The 19180-nt window shown below is 39.7% G+C and overlaps 1 protein-coding gene across 4 annotated transcripts; it reads right to left on the bottom strand.

Moving 5' to 3' along the window:
- Positions 1–10952: 10952 nt before the first annotated feature.
- Positions 10953–18815, bottom strand: LOC144204336 (uncharacterized). 4 transcript variants are annotated; one of them, XM_077728265.1, is made up of 9 exons: positions 18340–18815; positions 18155–18247; positions 17786–18054; positions 16538–16608; positions 16228–16456; positions 13896–15781; positions 13113–13325; positions 12906–13044; positions 10953–12282 (listed from the first exon to the last, which is right to left on the bottom strand). In XM_077728265.1, the coding sequence occupies exons 3-8, from the start codon at positions 18021–18023 to the stop codon at positions 12940–12942; spliced, it is 2742 nt and encodes a 913-aa protein (XP_077584391.1). In that variant the 5' UTR covers positions 18024–18054; positions 18155–18247; positions 18340–18815; the 3' UTR covers positions 10953–12282; positions 12906–12939. The 4 variants fall into 4 exon arrangements, with proteins under 4 accessions (XP_077584391.1, XP_077584392.1, XP_077584394.1 ...); XM_077728266.1 differs by lacking the exon at positions 18155–18247; XM_077728268.1 differs by lacking the exon at positions 18155–18247 and having other exon boundaries at positions 18445–18815.
- Positions 18816–19180: the final 365 nt, after the last annotated feature.

Here is a 19180-nt window from a genome sequence, read left to right as displayed (position 1 = left end):
AGTAAAGTATCAAATAAGTAGTGATTGTTTTATTTTTAAATGTATGTACCTGTCAAAGTTGGGGTCTGAGCTCATAATCAAACCACCATTTCTGGTTTGATTCATTGACATTGAGTCAGAGTAGCATCTTTATCGCTAGAAGGACAGCATATCTCTCCCTCTTCTGCCTAGCGGCGTGAAGCATAAGACTGTTTACGGAAGCGTTAAATAATGCAGATGGTAATATGATAAGTGAGCAGTCAATGTTGGCGTCACGCTTTAAAGAGGGATGGCGAACAGATGGGTCGCTCGCACACAAAGCGTCCTTGCTAGCCGTCGCCATACGCGTTGTCGTCGTGTGACGCCGATGTGGATTGCGGCCGGCTTTTTTAGGTGCTTCGTGTATCTAATGAAAGCCAATGTGGGAAACAGCCAAACCAGGGAGAGCTTTGCGGTGGCTCGCTCATCTTGTCTTGCATGCATAAACATGTCCGACGGAACCAAGCTCGCCTCCTCACGAGTCACAAATATGCAGCGGCAATCCAGACCGAGATAGGTGATGATGATTTAACTCAGTTATGTTTTATTTTGTCCAAGGACTTTTTTTGTGAGAAGACCTATCTCAATATTTAATTAATTTGGCTGTCCTTAACACAGCTAGGGATCAAATTAAGAGGCCCAATTAATAAAACGGGTGAAAAACCATTCATTCATTTTCCAAACCGCTTATTTTCACAAGGATCACGGGGGTGCTTGAGCCTATTCCAGCCAACTATGGGCACCAGGCAAGGGATGCCCTGAATTGGTGGCCAGCCAATCGCAGGGCACAAGGAGATGGACAACCATCTTTATCCCGAAGTCAAAGAAGAATAACATTCATAAGAACTTCAAAGCTACTTAATGTGCTAATGCATTCCTCCAATGGTCTATGTATATTTGTTAAATGTAAATCCACAAATTAAGAGGTTAAACTAGGTTTGAGTTTCTATGCATTTTACTCTTAATGTCTCATTTGAAAAGTAGTATGAGAAAAAAAAGACAAAACATGTTCATATTGTTATCTTTTAGCCCAAGCAGCCCAGCTTTACCTATAAAAACAATGTTTATTAGGCACTCATAACTCCCCTTTGGCACGAGCCCACCCACCTGTGCCTTCCCATTCCACTAAAGCGGTCCGTTAAAGACTAATCAGGGGCGAGGACAATTAAGACGGCGTCCTAATGAGCGGCGGATTTACGGCTAGACGAAGCAAGATGACGATGCCGCGCTATTTCTGCAGACGGGAAACAATACGTGCACGTACCCCCCACCGCCCCATCCTTTGCTTGTTGCCATGGGAACGGAAGCAGACGGCGCAGGTCTGGATCCCTCAGGTCTCCCCGCTCGCACGGACGTCGGAATTCTGTGCCGTCAGAGCTGGCTGCTCCTGTGTGGGCCACTGATACACACTGATTAAAGCAAGTTATAATTTGATTTTCTCAGCAGGCGCCGTTTAATAGAGCAGTTTAACTAAAGCTGTGCCTTCCCCCGGGGCTTAGAGGGAAACGAGCACGAGAAAGAAAAGGCAAAAAGATAGTGAGGGTGAGAGAGAGGCGCTAATCCCAAACACGGCTGTTTATTATTAATATGTGCATACCTTCTTCTTCTCTCTTGCTCCTTTGTGCTTGTGATATTTTACCCCTTGATGCCTCAACCTACATTGAAAATATATACATTCATACACACACAAACATATTATATATATATATATATATATATATATGTATATGTATATATATATATATATATATATATATATATATATATATATATATATATATATATATATATATATATATATATATATATATATATATATATATATATACATATGTATATATATATGCAAAATTACATTGGAAAAAAGAAACAAAAATCCTAAAAAGTAAAAATTGACTAACAAAAATGTAACAATATTATAACAATTTAAATAATTAAAATAAAAAGGAGGAATTTATTCATTCTTATTTATTATTTTAGAAGAGTCCAATAATAATCAAACTAAACTTACTTTTTAAATTTTAACTCAATGTATATATATATATATATATATATATATATATATATATATATATATATATATATATATATATATATATATATATATATATATATATATATATATATATATATATATATATATATATATATATATATATATATATATATATATATATATATATATATATATATATATATATATATATATATATATATTTTTTTTTTTTAATGAAAAACGAATTACATAAAAAGGAAGGGTGTATTATTTAATTCATTTTAAAATTAGACATTTAGCAAATGGCACTGCTTTTCCCAACTTAAGTGATTATGGAAATCTTTTTTTTTTAAGCAGGCAATGAGTTAACTAAATCTTCAGACTTTTAAATATTTTTATATTTAAGTTGCATGACTTTTTTATTTTTGAAAATTAGAGCTGTATTCAATCTATTTAATTAATTATAATTAGTATTTTTGTATTAATGGCATTCATATGCACTGCGTCAATGTTTTATGTATTTGGATAGATGTAAATTCAGGCATCAAGGAGTTAATTTTCCAGTTGCAAATCCAGACCTATTTAGCGGGATAAGCATCTTGAGACAGACAGGGAGGATACGGAGACTGGCATCCTTGCGCCCGCCTTGGAATACCAAGCAGGGGTTGGGGCATGTTAATATTCAGTGTGAGGGGGACGGAGCATGGGGGAGATCAAAGAGAAGGCACAGACGGATGGACACAGAGAAGGATGGTTGAGAGTGGCAAATAAAAATGAAAAAAAGGAGTGAGACCTCTTTTCCTTGGCATCATTGTTACCATGCTAGTGTGTTGCATGCTTCCATCCAGAAAAGGATGCATTTTAAGGATGTTTTGCAATGTGTTTTTCCTATTGAAAAATGATTTAAAAAAATAATTTATTTATTTATAATATTTATTTTATTTTCCCAATTTATTTTATATTTGTATTTTATTTTAACATTTAAAAAGACAAAGGAGAAAAAAGGAAAAGAAAAAAATCCTAATTAAAAATACTGAAAATTATTTACAAATATTAAATATGATTAAATATATCAAAAATACTTTTAAACAAAACACATTCATTTTTAAGAATAAATCGTTTTGAACTGTTAAAAAAATATTATTTTTTTTAAGAAAATATTTTTATAAAAAAGAAGTTATGACACTAAAAAATAAAGACAAAAAAGGGAACTAAAGAGTAAACGCAAAGGAAGATGAAAAGTGAAAAAAGGGAAAAGAAACAAGAAAAGTAAAATTTAAGAAAATGGGAATATACAGTAGAAGGTACATTTAGACACACAAAAAATGCTTTCTCATTAACTTTGTTTCACGCTTTAACTGCAGGCTTGTCTGATTCCGGCAAAATCTGCAACCGGATGAAGCGCAGTGACAGCAACCACCTACACACACACCACACACACGATTTAATGGAAGATGGAGCGGCACATGCCGTATTGACATTTCTCTATATGGAGCCCACCGACCCTCGCTTTGACTTTCTTCATCTCTGTTCCTACGGATACCATAAGATACGTGCGATGGAGAGAAAAAAAAGTTACAGTGGAAAGAAACCGACAGCGGCGAGCACCGAGTCCTCCCTCATTAGCCCTCATTCCCCTTGAGTGACATCCTTAACAAAAGGATGCAGCCCCTGCCGCCATGGCAACAGCCTCCTCCGTCTCCAGCGCCACACAGCTTGCTCCTTGTGTGTGTTTTTTGAGAACATATTTTACCACAAAACCATGAACATAAGAGCCGCATGAATTCTTGGAACGCTTAGAAGTTGAAACAATGTGAATCGGTCAAAATGTACTTTAAAAAAATGGACCAAAATAAAAAACATTTTCTAAGCTTTGCACAGCATCCTCACCATGAAGTTCCTCAATCAAAAGGATCGGACGTCCATCGCCGACAATAATACGGAAACATGAAAATGCTAAGCTAATGCGTGCGCGGAGGGTGCAAAAGGAGGCCTCGTGGCAGCAGCCAGTGTGTCTGGTGTCACAGCAAATCAAGTGCCAGCTGTACACCACCTGCCCACCCACGCGGAGAAAATCTGAAATACGCGCACGAGCGAGCGGGCGCCTATGAATAGAACAGCCACAGTGTTGCCAGCACCCCCCCCCCCTTTCTGCCGCCTACAACATCTTCAGGTACACAAACAAGCTAAGGTCACCTCATTACCTCATCATCTACTTTCCCTCACTATTGGAGGGTTGGGCTACCACCATTATTTTGACCATTATTTAACCCCTCCATCCTTCAATCTACATTTAACAAATATACATACATACAAAAGCATTGGGGAATTATCAAAGCACATGAAATATAGAAGTGTAACATCACAATGAAAAACACAACTACCGTATTTTCACGACTATTAGGCGCACATAAAAGTATTACATTTTCTCCATAATAGACAGGGCACCTTATAATCCAGTGCGCTTTATATATGGACCAATACAAAAATTGTTATCACGATAAAATATAATAAATCAGTCGATAGGGAACACTATCCTCTACAGCTCTCACAACTACGGCAAGCAGCCCCCGGAAGCTCATTTGGTCGTATTTTTGAAAGTTTTTGTCATAGGTAGGTTTAAACGTTATCACTACTTTCCGGTCCACCTACTACCACTAAAAGGAATCTAAAGCTCACAAGCCATATGTGGCTCTTTTCATGGGTGCATATGGCTCTCTGCTAACCTGTGAAGTCAAGTATGGAACCAGAAGGTAAGTCATGAACACACTAATACGAAGAGTCACGTCATTACCTCTAAAGCGCCTTTTAAAAATCATCATTTATTTTCATTCTCTGCGAGTGATACTCATTGATTAGCAATAGCATAAGAATGTTGTCGGGAAATTCAGAGGCTTTTTCTTCACTTTTAAAGTGGTGATATGACTCAAAAAGGCACACATGTATTTTACTTAGTATGACTCTCAAGGAATAATGAATCGAAAACATGAATTGTTTATAGCTCTCGCCATCAAAAAGGTTCACCGACCACTGATATATATAATATATATATATTCCAATATACGAAAACAGGATCCCAGTTACATAATCCCACAAAAGGTACAATACATTTCCATCCTGTATTCTTTATTTTATTTTGAAATTATTGTGGTAGCATTGCGTCCTGTTTGACAATCTCCCTACAGTCCTCTGGCCTTTCATTGGCTGTCTACCAAAAACAACAATGTATTTTTTTTTAATTTTTTGCAGTGTGGTCATAGCAATTTTGTTCTCTATTTATAATTACTGATCTGAATGAAATGAAGAATCAGAAGTACTTAAGTACAAAGCTCGTAAGTAAAAGTACCACTATATATCTACCGTATTTTCACGACTATAAGGCGCACTTAAAAGTCTTACATTTTTTCCAAAATAGACAGGGCGCCTTATAATCCAGTGAGCTTTATATATACATATGGAAAAAAAATTAAAACGTGTCATTCGTTGAGGGTGCACCTTTTAATGCAGTGCACCTTGTAGTCGTGAAAATACGGTATTTTTGCCTTTAATGCCATTGGCAATCCCTATCATTAATAAGCATAGACGTCCAATCATGTGGCTCTTCATTCTTTCTATAAATTGAAATGAGTTCATCAATTGAAGTCATCCAATTTATTTGAATGGGAAAGCTGTCTGCTGCCAAAAGGATTGGATGTCTATCGCGGCCAATGAATTTAAGGGCTAGGAAAAACAGAAAGACATCTTTGACAATTATGAGGTCAACATTTCCCAAAGATTTAACCGCTATCAAAATTAGTTGTCGATTAATTTGCTACTCGGTCAGTTTTGGACCAGTCGATGAATAGTGACGGCCCTGTTCGGGGAATGTTTTGGGGGAGGCCTCCCTCGTCTGGGGAAGCGTCTCTAGGGAGGATTTCCAGTGGCTGCATGCAACCACGAGATGTCATTACTCAGTTCTAACAGCATGTGTAGCTTGGCCATAATATTCCAGCTTAGTGTGTGTATGTGCGTGTGTGATAGTGTTATGTGTCTGGTCCCTCTGTTTCTCGGCTGTCTGTGGCCTCCTCTTCCCCATGAATACTAATGCGCTTCAAACCCCAGAGATCAACCCCTCCCCTCACCGGCGCCTTCATCCGTCTCCTCCTCCTGCTTTCGCCTTTAACTTTCCCATCTTCTTCTCCACCCCGAGTGCCTGCCCGCTTATTCCTTCCCACGTCATTCAGGTTGCTCGACTTTAACTCCTTCCCTGCCGATCGCAACAAACCCTCCCCAGTCCAAATGGATGCCATCACACAGGCATAGGGACTAAAATCTTGCGGAAAATGACTGTCTGTACGTCGACTTTTGGTGGACAGTAACGGATTTGGTCATAAGATGGGATCGGTTCCAGTGGTTGTGGGTGTTTTCAGTGCCATAGTGCCTTTTGTCTACTGTAAAGCAAACCATTAGTCAAACATATCCACTAAGTACCATTATTTTCTCGCATATAAGTCGCATTTGTAACTAAAACATATGATGACTGAATCAAGGGTATGCTTATATGCGCACAAGACTTACACTGTTGCTATACGCTTTTTAACCAGTAGATGTTGTAGAAAAAAATCCACGATGTACTGAAGTCACAATATTCGAGGGATTACTGTGTATATGTGTTTGTGTGTATATATGTAAGTAAATGCATTTTTGTGTGTAAATATGTATATACATGCGTATGTGTGTAAATATGTATATAAATGCATATGTGTGTAAATATGTAGATAAATGCATATATGTGAATAAATATGTATAAAAATATATGAATGTGTGTGTATATGTGTGTATGTATATATATAAATATGTATATACATAAATGTATATACATGGAAATAAAAAGAGTAGTTATAATGGGGGTGATCCTACTTCGCGATTTTTCAATTATGACCGCCATGTCTGGTCTACATTAACCGCGACATTCGAGGGATTACTGTATGATCTTTTTGCCCAATTATTGAACAGGAAATGTATAAAAACATAAATATTTTTTTATTTTAAATAGTTGGTTTTTTTAGACAAACATTTTTAAAAACTTTTAACATTTTAACATTCTCCTTTTTTTAAAATTGCATTAAAATATAAATATTCCTTAAAATAGTTATATTTTAATAATTTGATCACTGATAAATTTGGGCATCAAGGGGTTAAAACTATTTAAAGTATAGAAAGACAGTTAGTTTGAATGTTGTCAAATTGCACAAAACTACATGCTGAATGTAAAAACAGTTTATCTATATAGCGACTTAGATTCAATGGAAACTAGCGTGTTGTGCTTCTCTTTTTGTGTGTCATCCATATAAATATGAACATAGTGAAAGCGAAGGAGCAATCCAGCAGCCTCTGCTCATTCACATTCCTCTTGACGTTTTATTTTTTATTCCATTTTGAAGGTTGTAGTTAAAAAAAAGCAACAGGCTACTTGTTGTCTCACCCAAAAACAACAACATGGCAAACACAGACATGCAAACAATTCACACTGCAGGACCACTTTGAGTTTCATCATACACCCCCCCCCCCCCTCCTCAGTTGCTTTCTTTCTCTAGAGAAGGGAAAGAAGGGAATGGAGAGGAGTGCAAAGAGGAGGAGGGGTGTCTCATTCCCCATCTTTTGTTGCTTCTCGGGAGGGAGAGAGGACATATCCCCTCTCTCTCTCTTTTTCCAGCCCCCATTCACTCACACACACACATGAAAGCGCCGCTAAAGGCTCATTTGCGCCACACACACTCCTCCTCGACGCCGCTCTTGTGTAACCCCCACCCCACTCCTCCCTCGGCAGGCCGCGCTTGGTTCCTTCCGAGCATTCCTGCCAAGTGGCTTCCACACACGGAAGCAAAAAAAAAAAAAAAATCTCGTCTCAGGCAATTGCTGACGAGCTCCAAACGAGACGGGCCACTCTCACCCTCAGCGAATGAGCTGTCCTGGCTTTTTTACCCTTAACCTCCCCCCATTGCTCTTCCTTCCCCCCGCTGAGAATGCGGGGGCCCCAGCGGCATAAATTGTCAGCTGTTCCTGGGCGTACTCTCTGGAAGCCCACATATGCGGACCGTGGGGCTGCGAGGGTAACCTGAGAAAGCCGGACCCCGCTGCTTTCCCGGTCTTGAAAAAGTAGACGGAGGGTCCGACAATAATGCAGCAGTGTGAAGGAAACGCTCAAACGCGGGGCCCCCAAATGGGGCCTTAGTAAGGTTTGGGTGGAAACACAGACTGCTACGAAAAATTGCAAAATTCACCGTCGTCGACAGTGACGTCGCATCCATCTAGTACCGAAATTACATTTGAATTGCCCCAACATTAACAGGAAGTGACCCAAAATGTGCAAGATGTGAACTATGAAATGCCCCCAAATCATCTGAAAGTGACCAAAAATGAACAGAAAGTGAGCCATCAGTGCCCCAAAACAACAGGAAGTGACACGGAAAAAACATCACATTCAACACGAAGTGACACGGAAATGCAACACACTCAACAGGAAGTGACAAGGAAATGCCCCACAATCAACAGGAAGTGAAACAGAGATGCCTCACAATCAACAGGAATTGCCTAAAATTGTCAAATGATCCCGAAAAAGCAGCATGTAAGACACCAATGCCCCAAAGTGTCTAGGAAGTCTGCCTGAATCCCCTAAAATGAACAAAGAAGTGACCCAAAAGAACAAAAACTGAACCATCAGTGCCCCAAAACAACTGTAAATGAGTTAGAAATGCCATAAAATTAACAAAATATGGAGGATGTTCCACTGCAATTCCCCTAAATCAAGGGTGTCAGACTTGGGTTGGATTGCCGGCCGCGTTAACGTCAACCCTGATATTTAGATTTTTTTTATTTTTATAAATGGATTAAAAGAACTGGATTAAAAGATCTGAATATTACATTTTTTTATAGATCTAAAACAATGTTTATTTTAGCTTTTTTTAATACAATTTTTAGATTTTACAAAATGATTTTTGAACTAAAATACAGAAAAAATGATTAAAAATGACAATTATTGATTTAAAAGAGGGAAAATCAGGAAATGTAATACACATCTATACTATTCATTTTAATTTGATCTTAAAACAGAAAGTTGGCATGTTTTTCTTTTCTCGGGCCGCAAAAAACGATGCGGCGGGCCAGATTTGGCCCCCGGGCCGCCACTTTGACAGAGGTGCCCTAAATGTATAGGAAGTACCCCTAAATCTCCCCAAGATTAACAAAGAAGTGACAATGAAAACCCCCAAACAATCTGAAAGTGAGCCCAAAGTATCAACAAGCCAATAGGAAGTGACATGGAAAAGATTGACAATCAACAGCGGAAATGCCCTCAAATTAAACAACCCATTCAATGTGTGCAGGATGTGACACAGCAATGCCTCAAAATGTTTACAAAGTGACTGCAAATACACCCTAAAATGAACTAAGAAGTGAGCCAAAATTAACTGAATTGTCTGCCTTTGACAATGATAGCATCCAATTTCTCTGACTGAGAAGATTCACTGTGAATGCTCATCTTTTTGGGTGCCATTGACAGCACTATACGTCCAATTCATTTTGGTCAGGAAGGGCAAATGAATGAAAATGAATATTGCTTTGGGATGTTTTAAATTTCACCAGATATACAAAGTACTATTTAGCATTGAATATTAAAAAATAACCTAAATAATTGTATAATTAAGTAAAAATGACTGTCAAAGCATTCACACAATAAATCAGTATTTTGACTTCTTAATCAAGAACAAAAGAGTAGTGGACTACTGAATATAAAAATCTCTTACCTGAAATGAAGTTATTTGCACAGCACTTTTGCCACCTAGTGGTGTATCAGAGACATTGGTCTATTAAGTGAAATAATAGAACATTTCCAAATTAGCAATAAAGAAAATGTTATCGACAATAAAAACAGAAATATAGATATAGTTTATCTTATAAACTAAAATAAATAAAACAAAAAATGACAAATACTCCTAAGAGGGTAATAAAACACTCAAATGAAGTCCTTTGAAGGAATAGGGTGTCATAGATGGAATAGAAAGATGTTTTTTTCCCTTACTTTTCACTTATCCAAAGGAAAATATAAAGACTTCTACAAGCAATTAAAAAAACTTTTTAGCTTTTGATCGTTTGTAGAGATAGAACTGATCTACCATTTTTATTTATATAAGATTTGTTTTATCCTTGTTTTTTTGTTTAAAAAAAAGTCTTCTTTAAAAACAACATTCAATTGAATAAGATTCAATATAAAACAATCAGATTTTTTTATTCAAGAAATTATATATTTATTATGTATTTTCCCTTTCTCTTTTAAATATTATTTTTTTGACTGAAGTTAAATTGATTTATGAATTCACTTCTATTAAAAATAAGAAAATATTTACCGATAAAAAACAATTATTTCCTCAAGCAATGTAATCAAATCGGCTATCAAAATGGCAGTCAATAAATTTGAAAATCTATTTAACGATCAATCGTGACAGGCACATTAATTCCAAAACATCACAATGATCATGAAAAGCTTGGTCTATAATGCACAATTGAATATTTAATATTTAATTCTAACCAGCACATCATAATTACCATAACTTCTCACATATTAGCCGCCCCCGGATATAAGACGCACCTTTAAAATTGCCTTAAAATCGCAGAATTTCTCACGTATAAGCCGCCCCTTTAAAATTGCCTTAAAATCGCAGAATTTCTCACGTATAAGCCGCCCCTTTAAAATTGCCTTAAAATCGCAGAATTTCTCACGTATAAGCCGCCCCTTGATTCATAATTTTCACCCCCCTATTCATGGTTTTAATAGGCAGTATAAATGTCTTACTTTGAAGGGAGAATTTTAAGAAAAATCCTTGCAGGTGGATTGGACATGTATTGCCGCCAACCACACTGAAACTGAAATATGCTTAAAATGGATTGGAGACGCTAAACGTTACATATCCATAGATTTATTGATCAAATTTGAAGATCCCCAGAGCAAACACATAACCCTTCCAAAGCACAAAAAGCACAGGAATGCATTTAAAATCAGCTCTATTTCAATTCATTCCGCATTCATTTACTTCCCGGACAATAAAACGTTATATAAGCTCCCAGCATTTTTATATAAATACTCTTGTATTATTGTTAAATATCCTATCATTTGACATGCCGGCTCAACACGCACAGTAGAGACTATAGCAAAGAAATAAAAATAAAGAAAAGGTCATTAAAGCAGGTATATCAATATATAAAAGTCCAAAAACGTATTCAGTCTTGTCAATATTTTGAGTTTTAATTTGACAACCCTATTCATTTGCATGTGCGGACGTTGCAATTATTCAGTAGATTAGCGGACGGACTGGATGGATCCGATTGGGCGGAACAGTCGTGCACGGATTACGTGAGACAGGGTTCCACAAATATTTTGATGTCACATTCTAAAATTTTCATATCATTTGAAATTATGGTGTACTGGGCTACAACACAATTCCTTATCTTTTTAATTTTCCCGATACATATTAAAATACTCTAATTTCACTGTTTCCAACTGTTCCCAATCTAGGAAAGCGAGCTCTGGAGCGCTTATCGCTGCTCAATCCGCAATGGGCGGACCACCAATGGCCTCCAAATTGCGGCATTTCATTGCGACGCACGTTTTGAAGTGTCCAAGATCAAAATGTCAATGTACAATCAGCTCATCGCAGCTCGCCGGCTGGTTCCACAATTAAGATTATGGTAGAGAACCAGATTCACTTGTCAAAAATGGCTAGCGAGCCGCATGTTCCCGAGCCCTGATGTGATTAGAACGAAATGGCGGCCGCACGTTTACTCACAGAACGGACACTAGCAAAATACACTTCAAGTATCCCCTCCCTTAGCTTCAAGTATTCCACCCCCAACTTCAAATTCTTCCTCGGTTTTTACAAGATAAGCTAAAGATATACTATAAATGTGCCCCGAATTTAACTATACATATAGGACGATGACTTAACACGTTATGGTTGTGGGCTTTTTTTGTTTTTGTTTTTTGTTTTTGTTTGTTTAACACAACTATGAGCATGTGGGACATGTTCCCCCGTCCCCTGAGTGTAATGTTCAAGTTTTGCCGGTTTTAGGGGGAGAAACGGACACAGGAGTCCTTGGTTTGGTTTCGGAAAGAGAATCAAAAAGACAAGTCACTCGTCATTACAGACCCCATTGTGCTTGTGTATGAAGGCTCCATTTATGTACAAGCTTCCGGTTGCTCCTGTGACGTTCCTGTGACTTGATATTACCGGACCCTGGAAGGAAAAAAAAAGTAGTTTGTCACGCTGAAGACAATATCTTAATGCTCTCGCCGTGGGATTTTAGGCCTAGATTGGCACATCAGTATCAATTTTGTCTTTTTAACGACGGTGATAAAAATCCAATCCATTTGGTCTCTCTGTAGACCATTTCAGTCTTAAAGTGGTTTATACTTCAAAACGTATTTGTGCACAATATCGCTTTTAAATCACCCTGCTCTGAAAGTTAAATATAGTAGGGATAAGCATTTTAGTTTACCCCTGATAAGACAAATATTTTTTATACCCCAAAAATGATGGCATTCACAAGTGAAGGCATTTTGCGAGCTCAGTGGGTGCGCTGATGCAATCATAATGGGTAATAAATGATGTCACAAGGATGAGAAGTCAAACTAGGATTCTAACATTCAATTGGCTAAAATAGTTGGTTGACAAAATAAATGTCTGCCCCCACTTGCGATGTCCACTTCCTGGAAATACTGGCTTTTATCTTAACCCCATCACACCCTCCACTATTACACATCACAAAAATTAAATTGAGTGACTTTCCAATTGGCTAAAACAAGATTCTGTCCCCTGAAAAGCAAGTGATAAAGATGTTGTTTGTTAATTGGACCCACCTTAACCTCAATTCAGCAGACATCACGGTTGTTTTCAGGAGCCTGCAGCAATGCAGCTCCGACATTTGTACAACTTGGGGTCGTGAGTGCGGATATGGTTTCGTACATTCCTCAGTCGAAAGAACGTCTTACTGCAAAGCTTTAGAGGAGAAGACCAGAAACATTCAATATCAAACTTAAAGGAGGACGAAGCGGCTTTGTGCTTACCAGACACGGCCAGTGCTTGCCCTCGATGTGACGCAGGCGATGCATAATGAGCGTGTCGCAGTCCCGGTAGGAGACAGCGCATTCCGCACAGGAGTGGGCCGCTGCTTTGGGGGCCTGGCTGCGCGGGCTCCGTAGTTGCTTTAGCCTCGACCGACGAACCGAGTCCAGTACCGCGTGGGTCCTGCCGCTCACGGGGATGGAGCTTGGCTCTTGCTAATAATGGGTTTGAGATGAGGTCAGCTTCATTGTTGGGGATAAATGTCTGAACCATTTGACCGAGAGGGTCTGGCCAAGATCGATCTGCCGCTGCCAGGCCCTCTCAGTTCAATGGATGGTACATATACTGTATTTTCTCCAATTTAAGCCGTATGTGTAACTAAAACAAATTATGACTGAAACAGGATACGGCTTAGATGCACACAAGACTTAGAGTTGTTATACTCTTTCACTAGATGTTGGCAAATTAAGATTTACATTTTTTTGGGTTATTTTCTGTTTTGCAAAAAGAAAACAACCATTACTGGATGAATTACCAATTCCTTATGATATTGACACAAATAATGCCCTTTGGATTCATACAGTATCTCAGAAATACCACATGCAATGAATGATTAAAAAAAAAAAATTTCCCTTCAAAGTAACACATTGGTACTGAAAATTATGAATCAAGCGGGCTTATATGCAAAAAATTGTCAAATTCAACAATTTTAAGGCAATTTCAATGGTGCAACTTTTACCTGGGGGTGGCTTATGTGCGAGAAAATACAGTACCTGTTTACCTACCTTTGGTGTGATCCGTGTAGCTGTTGACCTTCTGGATCTGACCACAGGAACACTGTCCCGATGGTTGTTTTTGGGTGTCTGGGTCACGCTCTTCTCAACCCTCTCCCTTTTCACTACTGTCAATGCGGCAAGCGAACTTCTGCCTCTAAGAACCCTATGATTGGCCTGAGGAGTTGCAAACTTGTCACGGACTTGCGAAACAGAGCGCGTCAAACAGATATCCACGCTCTCCTCTTCTTTTTTGATCCCCATGGTCGCCCCTGACGGTCGGCAGAAGCTGAATAAAAAGCCAGAGTCCAGTAGTTTAATGGGGGGTTTGCTCTGGCGTTTGCCCAGGTCCGGAGAGGGAGGATCTAAGAAGAGGCCGCTGCCGACAGGCACCGGATCTGCGGGTTCTTCTTTGATGACTTTGTACAGAGGGTGGTTGTAGATGGCCGGGGGAGAAGAGCGCTCGGAGAATTGAAACCCACAACTGGGATGATCAGTCTTCACTTGTTTGTCAGCGTTCGTCTCCTCCCTTAAGACTTTCCTTGGCCTGCCCCGCGAGGGCTTTGCTTGATCTCTTCCACTGCCCTGCTTCGGTTTTGCTTTCGTCCCTGGACGGCCACTGTTGTAGCGGAGCGTCTTAACCGCCTCGACGGTGTTCCTGGCACAGGTCCTCTGAGAAGTTTGATTGTTCGAAGCGACACAATGACCTGAGACTGAATATTCGGCTGGTTCGGGTTTGATCCTGAACGTGTTGTTTGCAGGTGTTTTGTTGGTGCTACGGCATTGGGTCTGCTGGGGAGGAGGGATTCGGACGCTATTCCTGACGGAGCGCCTGAGCTCTCTTCCACTGAAGACAGACTGGGTCGTGGCTTGGAAGATATTGGGTAGGATGCCATGGCTGCGCATGCGCCGGTCACTCGGGGGGACTTGTTTATTAGGAGTATGTCTCTTCCTAATTCCTTCTACAATGGGGGGAGAATCCGACTTTGTTTTCATAGTTTTGTTGAGGAGCAGATTGTTAACAGGGTCACAAAGGGGAAGAGACAGGGTCACGGGCCTGTATGGCAGCACCGGGGGCACAGAACGGGGTTTCCGTCTCTTGGTTAGAGAGTAGTTGTTGGCTTTTAGCTTCCTGAGTCGTTTCTTTTGCCTCCAACCGATCAAATCTTCAGGTCGGGGGAGAAGGGCGGTCCTCTGCAGTCCGAGAACCAGCATTAGTTTGTATTTCTCCTGAGCTCTTGCATAGTCCTCCTCATCAACTTGCACTTCTTCCACTTCCTCCTTCACCCTGACAGGACTGCAAACCGGACTGGATATGGGGGTCCGCGACTTCCGGTTTCCCCGCGGGCTTTCCTGCGTAGGGAGCAATCGCTGAACCTTCTGCGCGGCGCCAGTACTTGAGCGCAAAAGACGGGTGTTAGATGGTGCCAGGGGGGAGTAACTCTTGGACTGTGGGGTACCCAGGAGATTTCTGGAAGCAGCTCGCTTCTTAGAAGAAGGAGATTTAAAGTCCATTAGCTTCATCCTGTGCGAAGGGCTCAGAGGGAGTCCGTTTTTAACTCTGGCATCTGGCGTCCCATTCGAATTGCAACTCGGACTTCCGTCCAAAGACTCGTCAGATGTGTTCAGGGTTCGCCAGAAGCCGCTGGTGTTATCCATCGGTTCCCTTTTGGTTTCTATTTGCTGCCCGCAAACGACGCCGTAGGCCAATTTGAAATCCCGGCTCGGGTGAGGAACGTGGTGGTGCTCTTTCATGAGAGCGGAGCAAGCCTCCACAGCGGGCCACATGCCCAGGTGGCGAGCCATGGTAATGACTTCGGGGAGGTCATCCTGGCGCACGCACAGAGTGGAGGAGTAGGAGAAGTCCAGCAAACACAAAAGGTTGTCTTCACTGAAGCCTGTAAATGGAAGAGAAAAATCCTTCAGGTTTTGATTGGTAAATGAGGTTACAAAGACAATCTAGTGAAAAATCTGTGGCTGCTTCATGACCTCATCTCCTGTCTACTTTTAAGATAATATCAAAGGGGCCACAGGACTGAAACTGGGCTGCCACATCTTTCGTCAGTTGAAACTGAAGACAGATATTTATGCCAATTTCAAAGACGGCAAATTTAACAGCTCACCAAAACTTTAGTAAAAACTTGTCTGAAAATGTAATGCAATGAAACTAAAAGAATTTAAGACCTAGAAGAATTAATTGATTTTAAGACTCCTATTTTGAGGGAACAGTGAAAATATCCACCCTGTACTAAATACATTGAGAAGACTTAACTTAAAATTGTTGTCTGTGTGATGTTTTTATGAACTAATGAACTTTAAATGTACACATTTGACATCACTTTACCAGTGAGATCTACGTCCGCCTTTATACTGGAGTCCATGTCTGTAAAGATCTCCTGGAAGTGGTCGCTCACAGCCGCCAGGACCGCCCTGTGCGCAGCGTATGACCGCCCATTTGTGCGCAAGGTGATGTCACAGAACATCCCTGCCTCCCGCTGACTCTTCAGCTTCCGTAGCATATCAGAACTGTGCGATGCCATTGTTTTGGTGACGCATCCTTGGCCACCCTGTTTCTAGTAGAAGGAAAAATTTTGAGAACAGAAAAGAGAGGGTGCATAGTTGTATTTTTATGACAAAAACCCCAAACCTCTCACCTCTCTCTTGCAATGATGACTGCGACACTCAGGACAGTCCAGCACAAAGTCTCGGATCTGGAAGTACATCCCTGAAATTTGAAGAAAAAAAAAGTCAATTTATTTAAGATAAGTTAAATTGAAACAAACTTCTCATCTTGAATTCTGAAAAAGTTTCAAACCACTTTTTTTTAAACTACACCCACAACACTGACGTAATCACTGTGATAGTAAATAGTGAAATAATCATTCGGAAAAAGATGCATTAAAAACAATCTTATCAAATAGTCCTGTCAAGGTTTCTAGCTCCAATTGAATGTTTAAAAAGATCCTAGTAACTCATAATTTTAGTTATCTACAGTCATACTGCACTTGATTGTACTATGCACAAGTATCATGAACCGGTCTCGTTCTAGTCTCAGGGTAAGAATTATTTTTGAAAACCAGCATTTAAACTTCATTTTATCATAAATAATGCAAATACATTTAATTTTTTGTAACTAACATTTTATCAAAAAGACCACACTCTTTGGCGTCAAATTTACTAGCGTCGCACATGGCTTTGAGTTCATTAAAAAAAAACATCAAAGATGATAGAATAGTAGGAGGGCGGGTGAGTGGTGAGCGCATCAGCCTTTTAGCTCTGGGGTCCGGGGTTCAAATCCAGGTTGGTTCACCTGTATGGAGTTTGCATGTTCTACCTGTCGGCCTGTGTGGGTTTTCTCTGGTTTCCTCACACATTACAAAGACATGCATGATAGGCTGACTGGACACTAAAGTGCTCCTAGGTATGGGTGTGAGAGTGAATGGTTGTTTGTCTCCTTGTGCCCTGCGATTGGGTGGCCACCAATTCAGGGTGTGCCCCACCTCTGGCCCAAAGTCACCTGGGATAGGCTCCAGCACCCACTGTAACCATAGTGAGGCTAAAGCGGTTCAGAAAATGAGAAAATAGGGTTTTGTGTGGTAATTTGACCAAATGACATGGATAATTTGTAGTCAAAGGTAAAACTGCTCATTTTATAATAGTTAATCTATCATCGTCAATGGCAGCTAATGAGTTCATGTAAATCATGTGTACACACAAACATGTACACGCTTTAATCTCAATAGTGCTCTGGAGCACAACTCTTTTACACAAAAAGTAACATTTGATGTGCAATGTTTTTTTTATCGCGATCACCATACACTCCCCCCTGGTAACATTCTTATTATCGTGCAGAAATGTTATTTTGTGACAAATTCAAGGTTGTAAAAAAATGACGTTCTTACCATCCCACCAGTAGTTATCAGCTACACATTTGTAAGTCTCCTCAAGGGAGAGATGCCGCTTGCCATTTGATCGTCGGTGAAAGGTGGCGATCGCCTCCAATCTCCGATCTTCATCCAAAACTTCTCGAAAGTTAAGGAAACCCCTCTCCAGTTTTTTTCGGTACAGCAAACCGTCGATCCACTCATAGTTTGGAGACCAGCAACTCGTCCCTTTCATGGCCATCGTGTCTTGTGTCATAAACTCTGATCAATAGGACGGAACTTTGCCCCTGTTTTGAGAAGGACCTTGTAAAAACTCCCTCAAGTCTAATTTAACACACTTTGTTTATCCATTAGAAACGATTTCTAGGAAAAATTAAAAAAAGAAACCTTAAAGCTTATAAAACGATGTTGACAAAACTGCCAGGCGCCATTCAGCGGATGCTCCTGATTTGTATAGCCGTTGAAGGCATCACTCCTGGTCTACTTAAAGATCACATATATGGCTATAGTTCATGTTTAACAAACGTTTTTGGTCACATTGTTGACGTTGTGGCGTTCAAACGGCGACGCACTTGTTTCGGTGGACTCTTGCTTCGTGTGGCGATAAACAAATGCAGCCTCGCTCTGTCCCCGGTTAGCAAGCTTCGCCCCCCGGCAGCGGTGCGCGTTGCATCTACCTCAGGTGGTCGGGAGTGGTCCTTGGAGCTGGAGCACGGCGGGCGGCGTTAACTTGAGATTTCTTTCCACCAACTCGAGTCGGAAGCAACATGATGACGCAGCTATCAGCTCACCATCGCCACCTCCAACGACCTAAAAAAATAAAGCGAGGTTGCCCTCTGCTATTAGCCCTAAAATCGTGGCCAATAGCCACCCGGCCTTGTCAAAAGCCTATCGACAAACTCTGGTTTAACACGGGCGTGAGTTCTGAAAGATCCGGTGGCGGTTAAATCCACTCCGGTGGTCAAATCATCCAAATTTTAAACTCGCAACCTTCTGTTTGTTGCTAATCAGCCTAAGAAAGCCAACTCTTCCCCGCCTTCTCACAGTGCACAGAACCGTTAAAGAGACCGAGTAAACACAATTGTGATTGGCCAAAAAGCACGTCAATCTTTTGAGTATTCACTGTATATCAAGTTAGGTTGACCGAAGCCATTTCTGAGTGATTTGATCAAAAAAGCAAAGTTTATATATATTTTTTAATAATTTTTTTATATAGAAAGAAAATGCTAATTATATATATATATATATATATATATATATATATATATATATATATATATATATATATATATATATATATATATATATATATATATATATATATATATATATATATATATATATATATATATATATATATATATATATATATATATATATATATATATATATATATACATATATATATATATA

This window comes from Stigmatopora nigra, chromosome 11 (assembly GCF_051989575.1).
Source record: "Stigmatopora nigra isolate UIUO_SnigA chromosome 11, RoL_Snig_1.1, whole genome shotgun sequence".
NCBI lineage: Eukaryota > Metazoa > Chordata > Actinopteri > Syngnathiformes > Syngnathidae > Stigmatopora > Stigmatopora nigra.
This window is presented reverse-complemented; position numbering and strand designations above follow the sequence as displayed.

Coding starts and splice junctions, on each gene's coding strand:
- LOC144204336 (XM_077728265.1), bottom strand. CDS start 18,023: ATGACACAAGACACGATGGCCATGAAAGGGACGAGTTGCTGGTCTCCA. Junction 16,457..16,537: donor GTCATCATTGCAAGAGAGAG/GTGAGAGGTTTG, acceptor TCCTTCTACTAG/AAACAGGGTGGCCAAGGATG. Junction 15,782..16,227: donor GGCGGACGTAGATCTCACTG/GTAAAGTGATGT, acceptor TTCCATTTACAG/GCTTCAGTGAAGACAACCTT.